Genomic DNA, 24,141 nt, shown 5'->3' on the forward strand with positions numbered 1-24,141 from the left:
TCAGGGAAACATGCTCGTGCTTGTAGCTTCGACTTCGTTGACAGATGAAGCAAACAAACTCATTACCACGAAAAAAAAAAAAAAAAAGCACACCGGGGAGATTAAGGGACGAGGTGTCCTCAGCGGCAGTCCCGTCTGGTTCCAGGATATCTTTGAGGTCGCCTCTTTCAGGAAGAATCTTCAACATGTTCGACTTCGTCAAGGAGACGCCCTTCATGTTCATCGCCAACGCTTACCCGGCCGCCGACACCTTCTTCTGCCTCAGGTACTCCTATCACTGTCACGGAAGGAGCGCCGCTCGTATTGCCTTCTGTGTTCGTTAGACGCTTAGACCTTCGTTGCTTAATTCTGCTGTTGTTCTTGCTGCTCTCCCTCCCATGTGACGTAAGTACAGTTAAGGCTTCTAGCTTACAAAAATTACTGGCTAAAACTGAACTAAAAAACTAAAAGTAAAAGTAAAGAAAAAAAAACGCAGAAAAGCTGGTGAACTTTATTATAAACCCGAGACTGAAAGCAAATAGAAAAACGGACGACCGTAGACACACTCTCAAAACACCGAGCTATAGTCATTGACAGAATCAGAACGGCAGGGCGTTTCTTTCAAATGCCCCCGCCTTTAGCACGCGCTTGTTGCCTTCCGCGGTGCTTTGGCTGCGTGTGCACGTTTGAGGCTCATGAGATGCCAAAGCGTTATAGACTGTAGAAGGCTCCCACTGGAGGCGGAACAACTGAAACCCTTCCTTGCCGTTCTCACTCTGGCGGTGACTATAGTCAACGAAATCTGCACTGCGTTTGGTTCAACAGGAGGAAGAAAACACGAGTTATTATTTGCTGGTGGCGGCAAGGTTGTTTCATAGAGTTATTATAATGTAAGCTAGAGGTTCAACTGGCGCTAGTGTGCTGCTGCAAATTGAAGCAGACAGCAACCAGTCCGAAATTGACTTCTGGTAATGCATTTCTATGGGAAAAAGGGAGTGCGTTTTCTCTCTGCACTCGATTATAACAGCAAATATCACGAATAATTCGTACGCACTAGGTAGCTTGGAACATTTCTATGTGACGCGGACGAAATAATTGGTCAGTTACAGCGTTTTTATTTGAAATTCGTGGCACGAAAAACGGTGCTAAAACCGCTTCGTACGTGTATTTATGTGCACTGTCGGACACTGTTAGCGCAAATACGGCGTCGGCGCTTTCCAGCGTGGGGAATATACGTGCCAAACGAACGAAGGACATGTGGAAAACCAAAAGAGACGGCAAGAACTACGCAGTATAGCACTGAATAAGTAACTCCTCGTGCATGCAGACGATCAAAAATAAATTGAAAGTCACGTAATATAGTCATATTTTCAATAAATGAGTACTGCTTTATTTTTACTGTCCCTGAATATGTGCGAAGGTGCTTGTTCTGGCTTCAAATCATCACCCGCACTCTCCAAATCTTTGCAAATAGGGAGAAGCCAGAGAACAGGTGCCCGATTAAAACTCCCCGACATAGGAAATAATAAAGACACCTTTCGTAGCCCACATACCTTCTTTTTTTAACAGATCGTAAAGATGCACGACGGAGTCATTTTTATATAGTGAGAGAACGGGCATATTAGCAATATATAAGCGCCACCGGAATGCTATAGCTAACTTTGAACGCACTCTGTATTCCTTTCGATTGTTATTTTGCTTAGAATCGTCACTCATTTTTACATACCTGCCATACCCAAATGATGAGGGTTGGAATGCGAAAGACGAAACGGGAAAGGACCAAATACGACGGGTCAAAAAGATCTTTTTGAGAATGGTTGTTTTGAGAAGGGCCAGGTGAGAAGGTCGAAACGAGAACGGGCTCAAATGATAACCGCCCATTTATCTCTTCTATGCGCCGATAAAGTGAGGGAGAGGAGGAGACGAGAGGGGACGTTAGAACGCCGAGCTCTGGTTGGTTAGATTAGTGGGTAGACCTAAAGCCAGCAGCCTTTGTCTCCACTGCACTCGTCGAACGAGTTCGAATCCGAAAGCCAAACGCCGGACGCCGGCGTTCCGCGTTCTAACGCGTTCGACGAGTGCAGTGGAGACAAAGGCTGCTAGCTTTAGGTCTACCCACTAATCTAACCAACCAGAGCTCGGCATTCTGGTATCCCCGTGCTGACGATGACGAGAAAAAATCTAGTGCACGCTGTTCGAACCAGTACTCGGAAGAGTTGGAAAGCCTGCCGAGCGCTCACTTCCGGGACAAGCCGCTTATTTCCGGTGGCTTCTCATTTGTTTGCTCAATGCGACATCCAGTCCCCTAGTGGGGTTTGGGCACGATACTCTGAGTGTGCATTGGACACGAGGGTTGCGTCTGCATTGGGCAAGCACACGGATCCATTCACACGCTCTGTCTCCAAGCAATGGCGTCCGCCAACCTTGCTCGATAGACCTTTGAAAAGGGTCTATTGCACTAAGATACTGAGGTTGGTTAGTTGGATGTGCGTGATATAAAAATTAAATAGCGCAAAGGTTAGACAAAGGACAAAGGACAGCTTTCGTTTGGTTCATGGGTAGTCTCAGTCTGTATCCGGAAAGCGGCCTTTCCGGATACAGACTCAGCGCAGAAGACGGCCATTCCAATAGCCGTCTTCTGCGCGCTGCCATCTTTGATTACTGGGTTGTGGAACGCGTTCTGAGCATGCGCAAAGCAGCTATCCTCTGGGTGTAGTGTCTCAAGCCGCGCACGGACCCACAATGCAAAGACACGGCATCTTTTTGCCTACGCGTTGGAAAGGTGCACTGTGTAAACAGCTTAATTTGCTCGAGAACCTTATTTCCGCGGAATTTTTAAACAAGCACCGCGAAAAATTTATTACGCGAATATATCAGCCGATGGTAACGAATACATAGCGTGTCATGTTAGATGGTGAAATTTTGTGGCCGCGAAATATTCCCGAAACCCGCACTCCACAAATTCGCGAAATATTGAGCACGCAAAAATAGAGTTGTTACAGCATTATTATTTTTACCAATAAAATCGGTAAAAAGTAGTTTTTTTTTTTTTACCGATAAAATATTTTACCGATAAAAATAAAATCAAGGTTAGGATAGTCTAAACATAATTTGTTAAAACTTTAGTGTTTATTTTTTTTTTTTTTTTTAATAGAGGATTATGCTGCTACGGTTCTTTGGGACTCGATCGGAGCGTTGTTCAGGCAGTACAGGATATTCTTTATCCACCGCTTTACGAAGCGTTAGGTCTTCTATGCTGATGTACGCCTCTAATGGATGCACCATCAGCAACAATAAAATAATTCGAACCTTGGACAGACGAAAAACAATAGCCACGAGTTTTTCTGCCACGACTTGAGAACCCCGTATTGAGCCCTTATAGTGGAACGCCGAACAAAAACAAAAATTCAGACAAGATTCTCGTACTGGTCCTCCGCAGCGGATTCCTGTTCGGGTACAGCATCTTCAAGCAGCGCCATAACATAGGAAAATGGCTGCCCGTCCTGCTAGTCAGGAGGTATATCAGGTGAGTGTGCTAACCTTGCAAAGACACCGCCGATTCTCTATGTAATTTACAAACACTATTAAAAAAGAGAAAAACAAAAACGAAAAAACGTCGATATTTTTATTATTATTATTATTATTTGTTTTATTGGTGCGACCGTGCATCAGGAATCATACTTGAGAAAGTTTGCCGTGTTCACCGCATTGTGCCTGCGCGCGCAGGGTTATCGTGCCGTCCATGTGCCTGCTGTTGGTGTTCTCGCTGGTCGAGCTGCTATCGTCGGGCCCCATCTGGCGCGACGGCTACGCCATCCTCCGGGGAAACTGCATGGCCCGCTGGTGGAAGATCCCGGCCCTTATCAACAACTGGGAGCACAGCCTGGACTCGGTCAGTGCGAGCACACTTGTAGCTCATTGATGCCAGCGTAACGCCAATACGACGCCCGTATGATGCCAACATGATGCTAACTTTGCCGCATCCATGGCCGAGAAGGAACGTTCCTCCTTACATCTACAAGATTCGCGTTTACTCCTGTCCCAAGTGTAGTGGATAAGGAGCCCAGCGTGGCCTTTCCGACTCATTCTCGACACCCTCGCACAAGCCAGCTGTCACTCCGACACCTCGACGCTCGCCACTGTTTTCTCGATGCTAATTCTTTTTTCTTTTAGCGCAAGTTCACCGATTATATCTTTATTTTCAGTTTTACACGTGTTGATCATTTTGCATCTGCGACAATGTGATGCTGATATGAACTATACTTCGCTGGCCGAGATGAAAACAGCGTAAGAAGAAACAAGGGACGGATCAAAGAAACGTTCACGCATATAAGCGCTCTGTACGTTTCTGTACGCTTACGTTATACTTCGCTATGCAACACAAACTCGCCCGAGTTTACGCTCTTCACAGCACCTGGTGTGCACGTTTCTTCGACCTGTCCCATGCCTCTTTTTTGAGCTGTTTTCATTTAGCAATGCGTCACAAACTAGCTCAAGTTTACACTTTTCGATAGTTCGCTATAGTCCGCCAATGTCGCCGACGTTTCTGGTAAATCAGATAACCTGCTTGTACACAAGAAACAATGGCTAACGTTTCGGATAGAATGACGCCAGACAAAGTTTGTTCTTCTGATACCACGACCAGTGCAGGTAATACAGAGATGCGTTTTATTAGCAAATGTGCGAAGTGAGCATGTTTGAATATACAGGGTGAAACAAGGAGACGCCAGGCTCTTTAAATCGACCGGAAAATTCGGTTTCTTAACCTATCGCGCTACGACTTTGTGCAGCATTGCCCGCAGATGGTGCATTTCTTTGTAAAATTTGCAAAGAGCGAACTTACCTAAGGAAAAAGTAAAGAAAGAAAAGGGCTGAGCTCCTATGGACACGCAGCGAGCCACCGGTCTGCAAACAACACGGCGCCGTTTCGCACGTGAGACAAGAGATGGCGCAAGCGGTCGCGACGCCAACTGCCGCCAACGAACGAGCAGACGACGCCGAGAGCCGGCCCTTTTGCAGACAAGGAACTGCAGTTCCTTGCTGTTACCGCGCCTGTCTTTTTTGTTTCTGCGACTGTCGCCGCCTGCGGAACGCGCGCCGCTTTTGAGTCGAAAAGATCGCCTGCGAAAAAGGCCTGCTCTCGGCGCCGTATGCTCGCTCGTTGGCGGCGTTTGTTGCGCCATCTCTTGTCTCCCGTGCGAAACGGCGCCGTGTTGTTTGCAGACTGGTGGCGTCGCTGCGTTTCCATAGGAACTAAGCCTTTTTCTTTCTTTACTTTTTCCTCGGGTAAGTTCGTTCTTCGCAAATTTTACAAAATGAATGCACCATCTGTGGGCAAAAACGCTGCACAAAGTCGTAGCGCGATAGGTTAAGAAACCGAATTTTCCGGTCGATTTAAAGAGCCCGGCGTCTCCTTGTTTCACCCTGCATATTGCTATATGGGACTCCGACCGAAAAACCAGCTGCGAAAATTTTAGCTTGTTACGTCAGTTACCATACTATGAGCGTTGAATAGTGCTGATTACATTTGCCCAAACTTTCCGATTTTGTTCCTTACTGCTGCGGTAATTCTTTATATGCATAATGCACCGTTACTCCAACCACGAAATGCTAAAATTTGTTAAGACAAGGAAAACATGTTTACCAGCAAAAAAAAAATATATGTTTATGTGCATCGCTGCGCAGTTGAGCGTGCGCAAACGTTGGTGTCTGAAAAACAGCTCCAACTGCTCACTGACTATCAGCTGAGCCACCTTCACGACTTCGGATTACTCGGGATGCACCGCGACAACATAATGTAGCGCTACGAAACGCAAGCCAGCGGGCACAAGATTGAGACTTCGTCTTTCCGTAATAACTTTGAGCCAGAAGCAGCCACGTTCGACGACAAACAGGCAGACCGGAAGGAAGTATATAAGGAAGAAAAACTTGGGGGAGCAACGACCGTGTGGCAATCAGCGCGAGCCGCGTCGTGCTTTCTGGTGCTTGGGGAGCGATCGTTGTCCAGCGGTACAAATTGCAAAATGTCGTCTTTCACCACAACTTCACAGGCCCGAGAGCATCGAGAACAGGACGGCGGGGGCGCTGTAGCGTTCCGCTCGGGCCAGCGCGACTTCCTTGCGAAAGGCGTTTGAATAGAGGCATTACGGAAGAAATACGCGGTCTGCGGTTCCTTTGGACAACGCGGAGAGAGCGTCGTCAGTGTACTTCGTAACGGATCATGAGAACAGGAGAAAGACGTATACTTTCGAAGCACGAAACCACGCACCGTTTTGCAGCCGTTCAGACCGGAGCCATTCTGGCACAAACAACTGGTGTATATTTTTAACATTTTACAGGTATGTTTAGAAAAAAAGAAGCCGTGAAAGTTGCGTAAGGCTTGTGGTGCGAAAATGCCCCGCGCGATATTTCTGTACCTCATCATCCGCGGTTTCGTACCGCCAGCATTGCACCCGTTGCACGAGTGGTAACTTTTTGCAGCGCACCACCGCGCATCCAACGTGCCTCAAACATTTACATTTTTAGTGGTTTTCGATGACGCATAGCAAGTTTCTTATTGAAACCATATGTTTATTTTCACTATTTAATAAGTTATTAACAAATTTTAGTTAATCATCCTACTTACCGTGAGATTACCCCTCTATATTTCGTCCCCTTGGTCGCGTAACTAATCTGCTCAAACCGCGTTAGTGTAACTTTCACGACGTTTATTTTCTTAAACTAATCTGTAAAGCCCAAAAAGAACGCCCTGTAGATGCGAGATGACGTCACGTAATTGCACTGCTTCACGTAACTTATATCTAACGTGATCATAGTTATTGCTCGATCGTGTAGCCTGTGTTGATTATGTAATCACATAGCCTATATTGATAGCGTGATTACGTAACTACGTTTATTGCCTCGCTTGAAGAAGAAGGCTGCGCTTATTTCCGATCGCAAATATCATTGTCATTATGGGGTATTCATTGACCGCCTAGCTGAGCACGTTGCAGCGAAACGCGTACTGATGGCGAACTTCCACAATGGTAAACAGTGGGCTCCACCGAGGGCGTCGTGCAAATTATTGTTGACCGTATCTGTTTGTTTAGAATTGCTCAGAAAAAAGCAGACAGTGACCGTTCTAGTAAAGGGCAGATGCCGTCTTCAGAATTGCCTGTAGCACTCACATGCTCTTTCTGCTCACTTACCGAAGCGACGAAACACGCGAGCGGTGGGCTGTGGGGGGGTTACACGCAGCGCTGTGCATTGGAAGGGTGCATAACACACGAGACAGCGCGCGTCCTCAAAGCCGGCTGGGGGCGGCTTCCGAAGCATTTCGCCTCGGGAACGGAGTCAAGGCGTCGGACCACAATGCATTCGCGTGTCAGCGCTGCTTAGCTGGGCTAGGGCAGTCAGACCGCATCGAGTCGCTCGACAGAGCAGTCATTCTTGACCCGCTTAGTGCCAGCAGGCATGCGGGGGACACGAACGACGCCCGTCGCCCGATCGCGATAACAGCCGACCGACGATCAATGCAAACAGCGAACGCGGCGAGAAAGTCCGACCCGCTCTCCAAGTAGCGCCCTTGACCGCGAGCTGTTCCGTTTTTTTGTAAGAGTCGGGTTTATTTTTTGTTTGCTAGCGGTGTTTCTTGTCGAAGCAGGGACGAATGGCCGTCATAATCGTCGTCGTAAAAGTACCAAAGGCTTTCTTGGGTCATCTAGATTACGAACTGCGTGTGTCAGGGTTTTTCGCGCGTGGCGGCTACGAATGAAGGCCGGTCAAGAAGTATACTTTCGCTCAATCAGTCCACCTTTAAATTGGGCAGAATAAATTGACCTAACAACTTTCATGAGGTTTCTTTTTTTTTTTTATCAGTTGATTCGTGCGTTTATACATAATACATAAATACGAAGTATTTCGTAACGTACATTTATTTTCGATGTGTATCTGTGCCTACATCTCAGCTACTGATAGAAAGTGTGACAGGCTCCTGATCTTGATGTCGGGGCCGCTAATATGCGACATATTGCGATTAATATGAACGACGTAGAAAGATATTCCGTTTAAAGTGGATGCAATATTAATATCATTCGCAATATAAATAATTCATAATCACCAAATCAAACAGCACAGGTCAGACTCATTATTCCCGGCAATCTGTGTTGGCACGCCTCGCTTGACGTGTTGCCAATGTGAGTACTACAAAACGCAAACACGGTGAATTTATTTTTGTACTGGCCCGATTCCGCAGTGTTTGCCGCACCTGTGGTTCTTTGCGGCTGACCTGCAGCTGCTGGTTGCTTTCTCACCGGCAGTGGTGCTATTGGTCAGGTGAGAAGCTTTTTTTCTCAAGCCCTATTATTAAATACCAAATACTGCAAATCAGACGTTAATGAACGAAAAAAGCGCCGGACACATGAGCGGATTCAGTAAACTTTGATTATCACGGAAGCTAAAAGAAAGCGCTTTTTGCTTTTTTATGTGCCACCGTATTTTTTTTTTTTTTTTTAAGAAAACATGGATCTTTTTTAAATCGTGTTTTTTTTTTTCTTGTTGGATATGTTGTGAACATAGTTTTAACACCTTGCCTACTAATAACGAGTGTCACCCTTACGGACCATAAAGCTCGACCACGAGTGCGACTCGCGTTTCGATTTCGGCGCTTGTTTAACGCGCTCTCTGGCAGATGGCGAAACCACCCCTGTTGCTCCATTCACCCAGGGCAGTTCGCTCGTTTGGTGTGGTATTTGGCAGAGAGAAAATGCTCCTTTTTGCCAAGAAAAATTAAGCAGTCGCTCGTGAGCGTTCACGCTAAAACAACGTGGCCTCGGCGCGGAGGTCCACTTTAGCGGACAAATAGCTACAAAACCTTCTTTTTGAGTAGGATTAATGCTGAGGCATATGTGACGACGAATCCTTCAGCCTTTCCGATTTTAGGAATCGGACGATAGTTTGATGGGCAGCGACAGGAGTGATGAAAACAATGCGAATCATGCAAGCATTTTATCAATCTGACGTCTGCAAGTCAGTGGGGTTCTGAAGAGAAATATATGACACCTGGAAATCGAGGAAATAATTGTGTCTTATTTTGATGCAAATTGCCCGTCTACAATAAAATTTTGCTGAGCGTTCCTAAAATAAAAAAATGAGTATGCAAGGGGTCAATAATGTCTCGTGAACATGCATGGACCATTAATTAAGACACGCGACTGTGGAAACACCAGTTCTGCCAGGGTCGCAAGCGGACGAAAGACCGGCGGCATATAGTGCATGACTAATTCTTAGTTAAAATCGTTTGGCTCTGTTCAATTTGTTCACTGTGCCAAAATATGCAAGCTAGACCGAGCACTTATGGGCCATAATGAAAAGCCCGTCTGCTCGATATATATATATATATATATAAAAAGCCCTGAAGTTTGTTTTTTTCTTTCCACGAGGCAGATCTCCCAGACTGGGGCTCATTCTCACCATAAGTATGGTCCTCGGCTCCACCCTGTACGTTGCCCTGCAGACCTACTACAAGGATCTCTACCCCGTGACCATTTTCTTCGCCGATAACGTCATGTGAGTATTGCGGCGGCAGGCGACTTCCCTCTACGACGCAAATGATGACTAGATCGTGTCGCAGCCGCGTCCATCTTCTCGGCTGGTGGCATAAGGCCAATCATTAATCAGATACGTGATTAGAAATAACTTATAAGTTAGAGGTACATTTCTAGCTAATATCGAGACTGTATAACTGCATTTTCTTAGCGGTGCTTTGTGATAGACATGAACGTGAGCTGCTGAGAACAATCTGAAAACAGGTAAGAAATTGAGGAGACAAAAAGCGTGACATCGTGTGAAAAAATATCTGGAGCTCCCTTTTAAAAGTGACCTCAATTCACTTAAAATTACCTATCTGTACACCAGCTAAGCCGCAGATCCCCGAGAACTTGAGACCAGTGAACGAGGATGTAGATAGGCCTAACACCTCCTGGCCCCATTACAGCGCACCTGGGAACATGAACTCAAACTTGGGGAAAATGACGTCGACAGTGGTGCAGCGTGCATCGAGCGTGACGTTAAAAGACGTCACAGTTCAAGGTCTCTACAGCCGCTATAGGTCGCTGAGACAGGGTATTGACAACTATCATTTGCGACTGGTCATGACAGGATCTTCAGACGGCACGTGCATCAGCCGCGCTCACACCAGTACTAGTTTTCATGTAGCAACAGTGAACGCCCACGTGATGCTCCATGCGCTCCAGAATTAAAGGGCTACAAATAGATATATTTAGCTTGGGTGTAACGATGGCACACTCTGACGGGTCACCGCCCTCTCGAATTTCTTGCTGTCCCTCGATCTCTGACATCACTATAGCCCATCTTGCGCTCTCAGCGACGTTATGGTAGCTCGAGTTTGTCGTTGGCAACCAGACGACCAGTATAGACCTGAAGTTTTGAGCCGCGCCCCTGGCGAGACAATAGTCGCGTTTAGCCTTTCAAACGCTCAGTGCCCACAAACAAATATCTATACGGAGCGCAAGTTCGTCTGCTCCTTGCACAGGGGTTGCGATGATGTCGGACGCCAAGCTCTTATTGGCTGACTGAAAACAAAATAGGGGGTAGACCAATCAGAACTCGGCGTCATACTGACGTCACAGCAACCCCTGTGAAAGAAGCAGACGACTTACTCTCCGCATACCCCGTTCACCCTTAAGCTGAGACTGCAGCAATGCCTCAAGCACGAGAGCTCGAGGTCTCTGCTTTGAAGTGTTCCTCCCCAGAACGAGCGCTCCCGCTAGAAATGCACGTCTCAAAGTCAGGAGCGCCGGCTAGCTCGCGCTTGTAGCTCTGGATGCAGTTTCAGCTTAATTAACGGTGAACAGACAGTTTCTGCCCGTGGATCGCGCGTGGTGGGGCGCTTGGACGCCGCTTCACGTCAGCATTAGATGGCCGCGTCTCGCGGACGTTAGCGGCCGACACGCGGGTTTGATGTCACGGAGCTGCGGCGGCGCTGCGATCGCGCCGGAGCTAGGGTGCCTACATGTCTGTCTGTCTCAGGGTGAAGACGTCCATTGTTGCCTGAATGTGCCAGCGCGTGACGCTCTCGCGCACTCCGTGCGTGTCTTGGGCGGTAAAATGGCGTCTATGCATTAGCCAAAGATACGCGCTCGAGCTGAGTGACACCGGATTGCGCGCACTTCAAAACGCATAAGAAGACGATTGGGCGGAGAAATGGCTGAGTTGGCACCACTCAAGCAAAGGCGCGCGTGTGTATGAAGGCACTCTAGCCGGAGCCGGGTGGTGTGGGCAAAAGCGCGCCCGTTTTGCATGGGCGTAATAGCATTTCAGCATGCCGCGAGGCTGTGTAGCCGTTAATTGCACTGAAATGTACAGAAAAATTAGTGGAGTGAGTTTCCACAAGTTCCCGGCGAACTCTGAAAGGCGCAGAAGGTGCGTAATATTCGTGGATCGAAAAGAATGGTCGCCTCACGCGAACGACCGTTTGTGCGGCAAGCACTTTCTTGAAGGCAAGTGCGGCTTCCATTTCAATCTCCGTCCCGAGGCTTTCTGATGTTCAGAAAAACCTTAGTCTGATCGAGACCACCCGGGTTTTGTTCCCACGGTGCTCGCGCACGAAGCACCGGCCAAGCGCTCGTCGGAGGCTCGCTACGCCGGTACTACCAAGCAGAAGGGGATCGGCGACAGAACGGCAGTGTTGAAGGCGCTACGGAAAAAAAAGTAACGAAATATGTTACTCGTTACTTGCAAATAAAAGGTAAGCGTTACCGAGTTACGTTACCCAAAAATAAAAGGAACGCGTTACCGCTACCGATAAGAAATGACGGACGTTACTTCTGCGTTACTTTTTAAATTATGATTTAACAGATTTTACTGTTTTGACGATACAGCTATGCATAAGCTCATATATCAAGACACATTATGTTCATGCAAAAACGGAACATAATTACTTCTTTTACGGTTTCACCTAAATACTCACGAGAAAAAATGCAAAGAAAAACGCAGAAAACTTAGAAATTTACATGGCTTGACGCCTAAAAACACGGAAAAAATTGAAGTATAATTTCATTAAGACTTGGGAAGTATATAACGAGTAACGTAACTACGTTACTTGAAATAGTAACGTAAGTACGTTACCCGCTAGTGTGTCGCAAAAGTAACGAGTAGGTATACGTTACTGAAAAAAGTAATGCGTCCCTGGCAACGCTCTTACATGTAACGTGTTACCGCGAAGACTGCAGAACAAAGTGTTACTGCTTGTCATGCCTTGTGAAATAAGGGTAGGAAAAATATCATACCATGACTTGAAGACGCTGTGTGTATCTAATCAATTAATAAATACACTCCCGCAGACCCACAGTCTGCTGATCCCGCCGGCAGTGCGGAAACCGACTCGCCTCGAGGGACTTGTACGTCTGCACCGTGTCAGCCGTGAACTGGCTTGGCGAAAAAACCAAATAAACGACGGCCTGAGTCGTCGACTTCGGTGGCAGCAACTTCACGTCGGAAGTCCAGCAGACCTTGTTTGCGGCGTACGGATCCTCCCTTGAAGGCAACGCCGTCCACGCACAGTTTGTTTTGATACCGCTGCCGTTCAGGCTCGGGTAGCGAGCTCAAATAGTCGGGCATAGCATACGACGTACGTTGTCAGGAAATACGACGCACAAATAAAGCTAGAAGCGTCCTCACAACGTCAACAACGAGCGCACGCCACACGACGCAATGGCGAAAACACGGAGAGCCGGGCCGCTTTTGCCCACATAGCTTCCGCGCATGCGCGGCCTTCCGGCCGTGTTTGGTAAACAGAGCCGCCCCGCGTGTCGGTCTCAGGTCAAGAACGAAGTGGAAGCTCCTCTCACCTCTTCCCACTTTAGTAGTGCGAACGCTGGAGAGGAGGCAACATCCTCTCCACCGTTCGCTCCGCTGAAGCGGAAAGGGGTCGGAGGTGCTTCCACTTCGATTATGACCTGTCACCGGCTATAGTGGACGCTACTGTGCGCACTGGCCGAGGGGAACAGAGGTATATCCGATCGGGATGTTCACGCAGGAAGTCTCGGCGCACCAACACGGAGGTCTTCAAGCGTCCGTTCGCGCACGCGGGCGCCTTCGCCCTGGGCCTTCTGCTGGCCCTGGTGCTGCGTTCCCGGACCCAGTGGGCGCAGCGCGGGGCCACGACCGCGGTCCGCCTGGCCGGCTGGGTTGTGTCCGCGGGCTGCGCGCTCGCCGTCATTCTGGGCGTGGAGCAGTGGCACAAGGGCGTCATGCCAAGTCAGGCCATGGCGGCGCTCTATGCCTGCCTGCACAAGACCACCTGGGGCGCCTTCATCTGCTGGGTCGCCTTCGTCGTCTGCACCGACCGAAAGGGTAAGAACACCAGCCGAAGGAGAATGAAAAACAGCCGAAGCCTGACATTGTTTGAGATTCGTATATGTTAACCCAGCTTTTTTTAAGCACTTTTATACATTATGTTTCTTCATACCTTGAAAAATAAGATTAATAAAAACTATGCTCTCAGCTTTGCTTTTTTTTTTTTCTTTTTTGGGATGTTTGAGATGGGCATTGTCATACTCGCGTATTTGCGCGTTATATAAATATCTCAAAGCTAAGAGCGCGGGCCATATCGTGCTTGTAGCTTTGGACGTATTTTCAGCTTCATTCGATCCAAGAGCTCGGCGTTCTGACGTCCTCTCTCGCCTCCTCCTCCCCCTCGGTTTCTCGGCGCATAGACCGCAAGGGATAAGAGTGTACATGTTTACCCCCCTGGAAGGATGGCTCTTCCTAACGCACCGCCATGACGCAGAGAAGCTAGAGTCCCAGGAGTTATTCGTCAAGATTCACGAGATAAGCACACGCTCAACTTCAGAATGCGTGCCCACTGTTCGCGAACGTACGCGAGGTAGCTTCCAAGGCAGTCGAGCTTGAGTTCGTAACCTTCGTGTGGTTCGATTTTTCGGATAGCGGCGCGTGCGACGCTGCGCGGGAATGAGGTACGACAAAGTATTTGCAAAGTTTCACGGGTATTTTTTTTTTTTTTTTTTTTTTAAATGAAAATTTTTAATCCCTTTTCAGGGAAAAAAAAAAAGGCGACAAAAAACGCGTGTGTGACGCGCAACATCGTGGTTTCTGTTAGAGAAATTGATATTAGCATTTTGATTTTGCCATGTGCCACCGTCTGACGACTTTCTCGCAGTTGCCGCGTGAAAATGGAGTAGTTGGAGTGTGGGACTCGAAATGTAGATGAAGCTGCAGCTAGTTCATGTGACCAAGTCTGGTTGTCATTTAAAAATTGGAATACCGGCAGTAGTTGCTGTAAGGCATTGTATGTTTGAATTGACAGCAAACATCGCACGAATGGAGTTGAACGTGACAAAAATGCGCGCCTACGGGACCACAATTGCACAAAAAGTGCGTCCAGTAAATGATTGTGTTCGTTACAGTGTTGCCGCTGCATGTTTTTTTTGTTTTTTTTTTTATAAGTTACGGGAAATTCTTTGTAGACGCTGTTTTGTTTGGGAAGAACTGCGGGATTAAATATTACATAACTAAACTGACAAAACCACTAAGAATCGGACACCAAGCAAACAAAGTGCACCGGTTCTTGGATTATAAATGTGAGAGCTGCCTGATGTTCCAGGCATTTTGTCGCGGTTCCTGTCCTGGGGACCCTTCGTCGCGCTGAGCCGGCTCTCCTACGGGGCATACCTGCTGCACATCCTCGTACTCTACATCCGGTTCGGAAGCATCCGAGAACGCCTCTACAGCAGCCACTTCGTACAGGTAAGTTCTCCGGTCGTGTCATCAGAAACAAGTACGGAGTCTGCTACTCAAATCTTCAAACACGGGGTCTGCCACCGAGTTAAATCTTCAAACACTGCAGCATCGGCTGATCGCTCCCCTTTGTATACTTGATGGTATCAGCGTGCTCATATATGGCGATCGAGAACCGACGCAGAGATTGACCCCGATCGAAATGAAACGCTGTCATTCCGTTTCGGAAGGCTCCTGTCTCACCGGCTATTAGAAGCGCCCCTTTTTTGGGCGAGAACGTTAAAAGTGACCCAAACGAACATAAGTTGGCCGAAAGCAGACGACTAAGATAACTTTTATCTGTCCTAATGTAAAACATTATATTGCCACCTCCGACCCCCGTATGCGTCTTAGACATGAGAAGCAACCATTGTTGTCACTTCCCCCAAAGTGCAATAATCACGCAAGGTTTGGAAGCATCTAATTTTGTCCTATGTTGGGACATTCAACACGTTACACTCAGTTTTCGTCGGAAAGCAGTACTTAAGTCCATGAGCTTATCATATGATAGTTAATTTACAAATGCCTTCGCTGCAAGCGGACGATCGGCTTTTACAAAGTACTGACGCAACAAATAGAACAAATATGGTTACAGATACATGTGTAGTCGTTCATAAGTGTAGCTCAATTAGCATCGATGCACCTTACGCGTTTGCATACATCCACGCCTACCATTCTACACTATACAATGCTATCGTTCTTCGATGTGTCCCATCCGTTTATCGTTTTCATTTTTTTTCTCCGCCAGCTGTGCGAGTTCATCGTGGTCACGGTGCTGTCCTACTCGGGCGCCTACGTGTTCTACCTGCTCTTCGAGGCGCCCAGCACGCGCTTCCTCGGCATGGCCACGTCGGCCGTCCTGGCCAGGTTCCCCGAGGAGCCTCCGCAGCAGCGCCTCGACAACCTCACCGTCGACGAGAAGAAGAAACACCCGCCCTGCCCGCTCCGGGCCAAGGAGTTGGAAATACCCGTACCCAAGTCAACTCACCTCTAGGGCAGCGGTCCATGTCCGACCAACAAGCGTTGCCCCTGTGGACTTACTTTCAGAACTTGCGAGCAATCTTTGGTACGCCCGTGAACATGGTGTATAGATGGCGCAGGACCTGGCTAGACGCTTCTCAGCCAATCGAATTGCTCCATCAGCCGATAAGAAAGACGAATGACGAAGCGTGAACAGAATAAGTTACACTAGTTCACTACAGTGAACTAGTTATACTGGTAAAGAATGGCTTGTGTGAGGGCTCCAGTCCGGTGGTGGCCATCCTGAATGGGTACAGCGCGGTTTTTAATTTAAAAAAAAAACAGAAAAAAAAAACGTAAAAAACAAATATTAAAAACAATTATATCGTGAACATATTCCCTTTGTTCTCTGGGATTCATGGGCAAAATATTGTAATCATAGCTATGTTTGTTTTATTAATTAGATTAATAATTAATAAATATTTTCACGGGTCTTATAGTTTGGAGGATAATAATCTTACATCCCGTGCTGCATGCCATGATGAAGAAGTGAACGAAAGATTTTCGGAATTTCTTGTGGGTTTGAGTTGTGAAACTGCGTTTAAAACATTGTGTTGCGAAGAGATTTTTTTTAACACTAACGAAAGTTGAAAAACAAAATCTCGTTTCAATTTTTTATCGAGTACGCGTTGTAAAATTATGCACTACATAACTTTAATGTCAGAGGTGAAGGACATGAACCCCCAGTCAATACTTCTTTGTTAATTATCTAATTAAATAATTCGCCTTTAACTATCATAGTTCGCACACAAATTTCCAAGAGCAAAGTGATTGCGGTAGCAAGGAGGCCACCTTCGAATATTCGTTTTTAACATTTGTTAATCAATTGAACTCCGTTTTGTCGTCATCCAAGATGGCCACCGAGGAACCGGCGCATAATTAGAGAGCCTTTGGCAACTGGCATTCTACCGCGTGGGCCAAATGGAAATCACCCACTTTTAAAAACGGGAGAAAAAAAAATCGATTTCGAACTGGATCATATTGTAGTTTAGAGTGAAGGTGCGGCTAGATATTGCATAAACATATCGAAAGAAAATCTTGCCTCAATCAGAAATTAAAAATAAAAAAAAAATAAAAAAATTCTGTGCATCAATGTGGAGTTAACTTTCAAGATGTGAAAAAGCGCGCGAAGGGAGCATTAAAGTCTCCCTTTCTTATTTTCATTAAATAAAACATACTAATACCCAGCCGACGCCACCGTTTTATTTTTACTTGAAAATGATTTAACTTGAACGAAGTTAGAAATAAAAAGAAAGAAAAAGAAGGTTATTTGGTCCACGCTGTAACAACCTTACACACTTGGCCCGTGCTTCCGTCGCTTGTGGAAATTACACGTGATAGTTTTTTGTTTGCTTTTTATCGCAGGTTTCTTTATTTTATTTTTTTTTATAGACAGCAAATTGCGTTTTCTACAAGTACAGAAAATCACTGTAGCGCAAACGCGCGAATCACATGCCTTGTCAGTGTCTGGACGGCCACTGTCACTTATAAAATTGCGTGAATAGACAATGCAAGGTTTCTTAATTGCTAGGACGCTTGAAGGGAGGGGTGCTGCTAAAATTGGCTCTCGTTTCTCTTTATCTAGGCAATATTTACTCTAAGGGTGGCCATAATGAAGTATACAGTTTCTAGCACACTCCAGCCTTCCAAAAAGTTTTCACAAACAGACTATTTGGAATATCACCTCTGCCAGTGACAGCCAGAGAAACTACAATGTGGTTTGAGCAGACCAACTCGAGCCAAATTCTGTTCTAATCTAGACTAAAAATTGCATTATGAGCATGAAATCCCACATTTTGGATTCAGATTGTTCTAGTGATGCCACTTGCTGCTCTTAGAACATTTTTGAATGTTGCGAGATTCAATGATATATGCTACAACACAATATTTACTCATATAAGTCATGCTTTTTTTTATTATTAAAAGGGGCAGTTTATACGAGGGTAACATAAAGCACATAGACCTTCAGGCTAATAATGTTAGTTGCCTAACTTGTTTCTTTACGATGATCTCTATGTGTCTTTCTTCAACTGAGGGCCACTCAGCATACCACTCAAAACTGGCAAAAAGTTCATGGTTTATAAAGATATTCCTCCACAATAAATCATGTTGTTGTGTACAGGCATTAGTGCAGATGCCCAACTATTCTTGATCAATGTAAAAAGTTGAGAACACCACTGCTCTTCAGATCAATGATGGTCAACATATATCGAGCAGCAGGTTTTGGTCTCTGAATTCCACAAGCCAAGAAATAATGTTTTTTTTGTAAGTCTTGGATGCCAACATACGGCCTCCGACAAAATAGCTCACCCAGAGTGCAAGGCCAAGCCAGTGACTCTTTACGAAACCCCATCAAGCAACACTGACAGGAGCCATCTCTTAGGCAGTTGGGCATTGCTTCCAGTGAGAAGCGTGTGATTGGTTAGAGTCCACGCCAATCTCCGACGCAGCTGTAGTAGTGTCGAATACAAATTCGAAGTGCGTGCTCAAAATTATGCGCCATTCTTGGTGGAGTAGAAAAGGAGGAAGCCAAGAGGATCTTGGGCCTCTTGTTAAGTCCGCATTCAAAAAGCCCAATTCCATTCGCAGTTGGGCCTCACACACACAAAATATATGACCATGTGTTACGCAGTTCCCCGCACACCGAGCCATAGAAAAGAAAAAAAGACAACCTTGAAGTGCTCACAAGTTTTGAAACATGTGATACAAGGGCCTTACTTATACTTTCCCCTTCAACCCTTGTTCATCATTTTGAATGCATGCCACTTTTTTGTTGTTTTCAAGTTCAAAACAATTTCATACTAGTCACATGTTTTGCCAGTTTGGTCTGTCTGATTAAACTGCATCTATTTCTTTTAGGCATGTTCTTGTTGTCTATTATTTTATACAACACAATACGGTGAAGTAAGGCTTTTGGACGCTACCCGGGTGACCGAGAGGGAAAATTAGACAAGAAGAAAAGCTTTCCAGGAAACATTGGCAGTTTATTTAGGACTCGAGTATCGGGCCAAAATATTATTCCAAGCCACGAAGACATTCTTCTATGAGCAGAGTCCTCAAAATCTCTCTTGCAAAAAATCCCGAAGGTTGCCGGTGAGAAGTTTTTTCTTTTGTTTGGAGAAGACTGCACTGCTCTGCATCCAGGAGATTCGTTGTGGTGGGCATTCCAGATCCCCATCAAAAAGTATCACAGTCTCCTGCATCAAGAGATCAAAATGAGCTTCTAAAATAACAGGCACCTAGGCAAAACACCAGCTGCCACTGGTCTAGGATCATATTACAATGATGGAAGTGGCATTTGACCTTTTGTAGCAGGTTCTGTAGCAGATAAAATATTAGTTTGGAGCATCCACTGACGCTTTTGACGCAGATGCCAGCATCTGAGAACAGATCACTTGAAAATTAAAAAAGCTTGAGGTACACCTAAGCACTTCTTACGACTTGTGAATGCGAAAGCATGCAAACCGCTCGTCCGCTCCCTTCGTCATGTAGATGCCTGAGGTGGTGCCATTTCGTCGGCGTCCAGACGAGCAGAAGCACCGCCGACGATATGGATGCTGGAGGCGGCGGCATGTTCATCGGCAACGAGATGAGCAGAAGCCACCGAGCACGCGCCAACGTGTTGGCGGTCGGTGAAACTGATGGTCAGTTTCAACGACCAGCCACCCCATGGCACTGCGTGTCTGGCCATTGGGAGCCTTGTCGACATGCGCCGGCCAATGGGACCGAAGTGTAAAGGTGCCGTTGGCTAGCTTTGCGAGTGGTTTCATAGCTGGGAGCTGGCGAGAAGGATTTAAGAGCCGTTTGGCGCGGTTTCAAAGCTGATGACATCGGCTCGCTCCATGAGACCCCCCCCCCAGTTTATGCTTTCGCATTAAAAAGTGATTGCATCGCTAAATGAGGTCATCTTTGATAATAATTGAGGGTTCCTGTTTGATACTGGAGCATGTTACTTATTACATTTTGTAATGAGAATAGATGGGGCACCAAAAGTACACAGAGCTCTCTTCTTTTTTTTTTTTTTATATAAATAAGGTTTTGGTAACAGTAGGTTCCATTTACAATGGATACAAAAAAATTGATAAAAAATGAATCATACAACAACAAAATTGAGCTTTAAAGGTGACACTGCTCTTTAGCGGCGTTGGAACCAGAGAGTGAAGTCAAAGTTTGCTGCCCTTTCGAACGACAGCTGCGTGGGAACTATCTTGACTACCTCAATTATTCAAATATGAACATGGATATTTTTTTTTCTCTTCCCCTGCACACCTTTTTGAAACTAGAGATCAGCCTACACAATCAAAGCCAAAGAAGGCAAACATACTTGTAATAGTAATGAGCATAATTTCCAAGCCTATTGCGCCAATCAAGGCATTCACCCTTGTCAGCCGCTGCTCCTAGCACTCTGGTGCAAAGCGGTGAAGCTCGACGTGCGCACCATGCATGGTGAGGGGGGTGAAGGAGGTACAGAGGCATTCGGCGGGGCCCGCCTTACACCATCAGGCGATCTGGGCAAACTCTGCCCGTGGCGCACCCCCCTCCCCATTCTCTCCTCTTCCCTTTTTATAGGCCCATATCTACTAGGTACGACATCACATTGTTAGTAAACATGCGAGTAGTGGCCCAACACGAGCGTTTTGTCAGCCGAGTAGCACATTCCAAAAACGAACGGCGATTGAGCATATAGCGTTGTGTCGGGTGCAATGCTAAAATAACTCAAAAAGCAAAAAAAATTTCAATAGGTGACACCCTGTCCGCGCACGCGGGTCGCCCACCCCTGAGGTTGGTACTGCATGCGGCAGACATGATAATCAGGTGATCTCATCACGAGTACATGACCCTGGTTCTGCCTTATCACGGTAGCCACCATCCTACTGTTTTGCTAGGTTTTCTCGCGACTTTGAGCTGCTGACATCACCGACATCATCTGGAAATTTAGACGATGCCAGCGATCAACCCGCCAGTACTTCTATTGGCCAGCGCGGTTGATGGGAAGTCTCCATACTTCGTTCCACCTTAATTTAAGGTGCAGCCAATGTTATGAGCCAATGGAACCAACCAAACTGCGCCAATGTGAGACATCACGGCACTCGTGTATCTTCCTATAGGAAGTATTCAGTGGCGGCCATAGCTGTGAGCGCGACTGCTGAGCGCGTGCTGATGGCGAGCTTCCACAGTTCTTTTGTAACGTGCATTCCGCACCCTCAAGATTGCCGGTCTTAGCTGCCTATTAATGTGGGCTCGTTCTGAGCCTGCGCTCTAGACAGCACCCACAAATATAGCGCCCAGTGAATACTCCTTATACATGCTCTTTCATCTACTAAACCAATCAAGTGCAGCAAATATCCCATGACTTTCACTTTTAGTATCTGTGTTTGTGGTTGTATGTGTTCGAGCCTTTGACTGTGCTCTGATTTAAGATGAAACAAACTATACGGTGAGTAGAAATGCCAAGAAAAACATTTGTACCATTTCTCCTTCCTCGTACTTCACTAAACATTAAAATCGACCAACAATATTTTTTTTTTACTTTTTTTTAAAGTTTATTTTGGCACAGGTGTGATGCAATTCTTAGCAAAAATGGCACTTTGGTGCGACATGTAGCAGACATTCGTTTATGGTGCAATTTGGCACAAATGGCACAGCACTTCTATCATTGCATATATGACTTGCCATGTTCCAATGACTTGAGAAAACGAAAAGGTGGGCAATGCCCCAATAAGAGAAGACAAACTATTTTGAACTGTGTGAAAATATGCCAAAGAGCAACAAATCATTACATGTCCACACTAGAATCTAGCTCGGACTGGAACTCGGACGAATTGTGTCCACAAGTAAGGGAAACCCAATTCTTTTCACTTTTGGATTACTCAATATTTATTGGAAGGGAGGAGCAGAAAACCACATGCTAACTCTATTTTGCAATTTCAAAGGCTCTTCTTACTAAAAATCAAATTGTACCTATCAAAGTTTCTTGCTGACGTGGAGGCTACAAGTCAGAACTTTATTGTCATAGATCAGAAAGAAAAGATCTATTGAAGAAGGAAGAGTCCAAACGAGTGATAAGACGGCCTAAAAGAAGTGTGGCTCGAAATCTAGCACAAGTATTTTGAAGAAAATATATGCATTTCAGTAGCAGCGAATGGCTCAGAGCTGTTTACTACGAGCAACAAGATTGTCCCCACTAGCACAGAGTGCCTATACATTCAAAGCAGCTTCAGCAATTGTGTATTCGCACGACAGAGTTTCTCTCTAATTAAACGTCACCGAGTTTTAAGGTTACGTGTGCTGCGTCAGGGATGTTCCTTAATCCTCCAAGCCCGCAGGGAGCCACGGAGAATCTGTCACCGGCCTAGAGAATATTGCTCTTACCGTCAGAGTGACCGTTCCCCTTCCATTTTGGAAAGGACTAGTACAGTCAGCAGCATTGAGCTGTGGGGTGGCTTCCTTTCCAATTCCCCTGCCTTTTGTTCAATAAACCCTCGAAGGTCGCAAACACATTCATAAAAAGAAAGATTCAGCTGACTCAACTACATGCGACTCCATCATGCGAATGCTCGCTCGAATTTTCTGCACCACCTTTTTCTTCTTGCAGCTCTATGACATATTTGATTTTCCACATCGAAGTGGAAAAAACAGTACAAAGACGGAAGACAAGTAGAAGTTCACACATACAGCGCTGTACTTGTCTTCAGTTTTTTCCACCATTATTTCCACTTTGATATACCAAACAAACTAGCCCAACTCCATGCATTGTTTCTTGGTTTCCCCCGAAGAAAAAGATTAGTCTTGCGAATGCATTGTAGGGGACAGCAAAATATTTCGAAGACCCACCGACCTCGTGTCCTGCCGAGAAGAAAGAATGGGCGTCCACCAGCACGGACGATCGCGCCTTCACTGGAGGTAAAGGCTGGCAGCGAAGACGATGTCCCTGCGGATGAGTCGGGAGGCCTCCTCCATCTTGGCGCGCAGTTCGGGGTTGCCCACGATGCCGGCGGCCGTGCGCACATCTTTCAGCAGCTCGTCCAGCCGCTGGATGCAGCGCACGATGATGCCCTCCTGCGTCTTGGTCAGCTCCATGATGTGGGCAAAGTGCTGCCGAAGGTTCTCCCCAGACGCACGGGAATGGGGTGCGTGGGAATGGGTGTTAGCAAGGGATGTGCTGAGAATGCCCCATCGCTTTGGGGCGTAGGTTCTCAAACCGGGCTCCTAGGGACCCAGGTGCTCCCTATAGTTCCCTCGGGAGTTTCCCCGAACTCCCAAGGTTCCTCGACTGCCCCCAATTTCAGCAGACCCCAACCATCCACTGGTGCGTAACATGTACCTAACACTCCCTAGTATATCCATTATATTTTACAAGTTCTGTGGGCTTCTGTACGACCCTTCGGCTACGGAGTCGAAACCTGGAGGGGCTTTTATTCGGCTGTCAATAAAAAAGATAGGTGTTCCTCGAGACTGAAGTTTGAGGACCCCTGCTTAGGGTACAATCCCCAACAATATGAAAGACCAATGACCAATGAGAGGCAGTTTTAGGTGGCTGTGAAGGATTTACTTTGGCAAGGCCCACACTGAGTGAGATAAGGAAATAAACGAACTTCTGTCTTATTCTGTCTGTAAACATAGAGGGTCTTCGGAATTTAACTGCGTCGGCCAATCTGTCTTTCATATTGTGGAAAACTAAAACGCTTATGTTCTTTTCTTTTTTCCTTAGATGTGACTTGCCTTGTTTGTTATATGTTTTGGGGAATGTGCAGAGACCTTGCAGATCAAGAAATAAACACCCAATTGCCATAAAATAAGAAAAATGTAACCTCAGACATGCATTGAACATGCATTTCGACCTTTGATAGACCTTTCCATCATAACTTACCTATGCTGTACTACTTTATACTCATTTTCACTTCAAGAACCAAAGTAAAAAAAAACTTTCAGCCTTTCCATTCTGGTGAAGAAGGAAGAGCAGCGGAGCTGTAGCTTCTGTTCTCGGCAGTGGCTTTCCAGGCCAGCAATCTGCTCCTTCGCAAGAGAATCTGAAGCACTCGACGCAGTGGAACTTCAGACGATAGCGGCCTCACGGCAGTTGCAAAACCGTTCACGCTGCTGCACACATCGCCGCCTTGTTCCATTCCTCTTCTTCCTCCGAAGAAATGTTGCCGCCATCTATGAGCGACGGCAGCCACTAGTTGTCTGGTTGCCGAGGCTGGAAAGGTTGCTGCGATCTATGAGCGACGGCGGCAAGCAGACGACCGCCAAACACGACACTCTGAACAGCTACCGCCATCGATGAGCGACGACGGCAACCAGAGTGTTGTGTGGACATTTGTTTGGTACTGGACACAATCCTGG

General features: G+C 46.4%; 2 protein-coding genes across 2 annotated transcripts in view; one reads left to right on the forward strand and one right to left on the reverse strand.

Annotated features, from left to right (window-relative positions):
• The window catches only part of LOC120840358 (nose resistant to fluoxetine protein 6), a 57,563-nt gene extending 41,537 nt beyond the window's left edge, over positions 1-16,026 (forward strand). Inside the window, exons 7-14 of the mRNA XM_040210845.3 lie at positions 172-265; positions 3,419-3,505; positions 3,706-3,871; positions 8,213-8,292; positions 9,403-9,525; positions 13,016-13,332; positions 14,603-14,745; positions 15,524-16,026. Coding sequence (XP_040066779.3) covers positions 172-265; positions 3,419-3,505; positions 3,706-3,871; positions 8,213-8,292; positions 9,403-9,525; positions 13,016-13,332; positions 14,603-14,745; positions 15,524-15,769 — 1,256 coding nt within the window. The 3' untranslated portion in view covers positions 15,770-16,026. The remainder of the gene's footprint in view (positions 1-171; positions 266-3,418; positions 3,506-3,705; positions 3,872-8,212; positions 8,293-9,402; positions 9,526-13,015; positions 13,333-14,602; positions 14,746-15,523) is intronic.
• A 6,584-nt stretch (positions 16,027-22,610) lies between these two features.
• The window catches only part of LOC8040444 (helicase SKI2W), a 44,941-nt gene continuing 43,410 nt past the window's right edge, over positions 22,611-24,141 (reverse strand). The window contains exon 21 of the mRNA XM_029976530.4: positions 22,611-22,890. Coding sequence (XP_029832390.2) covers positions 22,690-22,890 — 201 coding nt within the window. The 3' untranslated portion in view covers positions 22,611-22,689. The remainder of the gene's footprint in view (positions 22,891-24,141) is intronic.

The sequence above is a fragment of the Ixodes scapularis genome, unplaced genomic scaffold (assembly GCF_016920785.2).
Source record: "Ixodes scapularis isolate PalLabHiFi unplaced genomic scaffold, ASM1692078v2 PGA_scaffold3__209_contigs__length_174095766, whole genome shotgun sequence".
Classification (NCBI taxonomy): Eukaryota; Metazoa; Arthropoda; class Arachnida; order Ixodida; family Ixodidae; genus Ixodes; species Ixodes scapularis.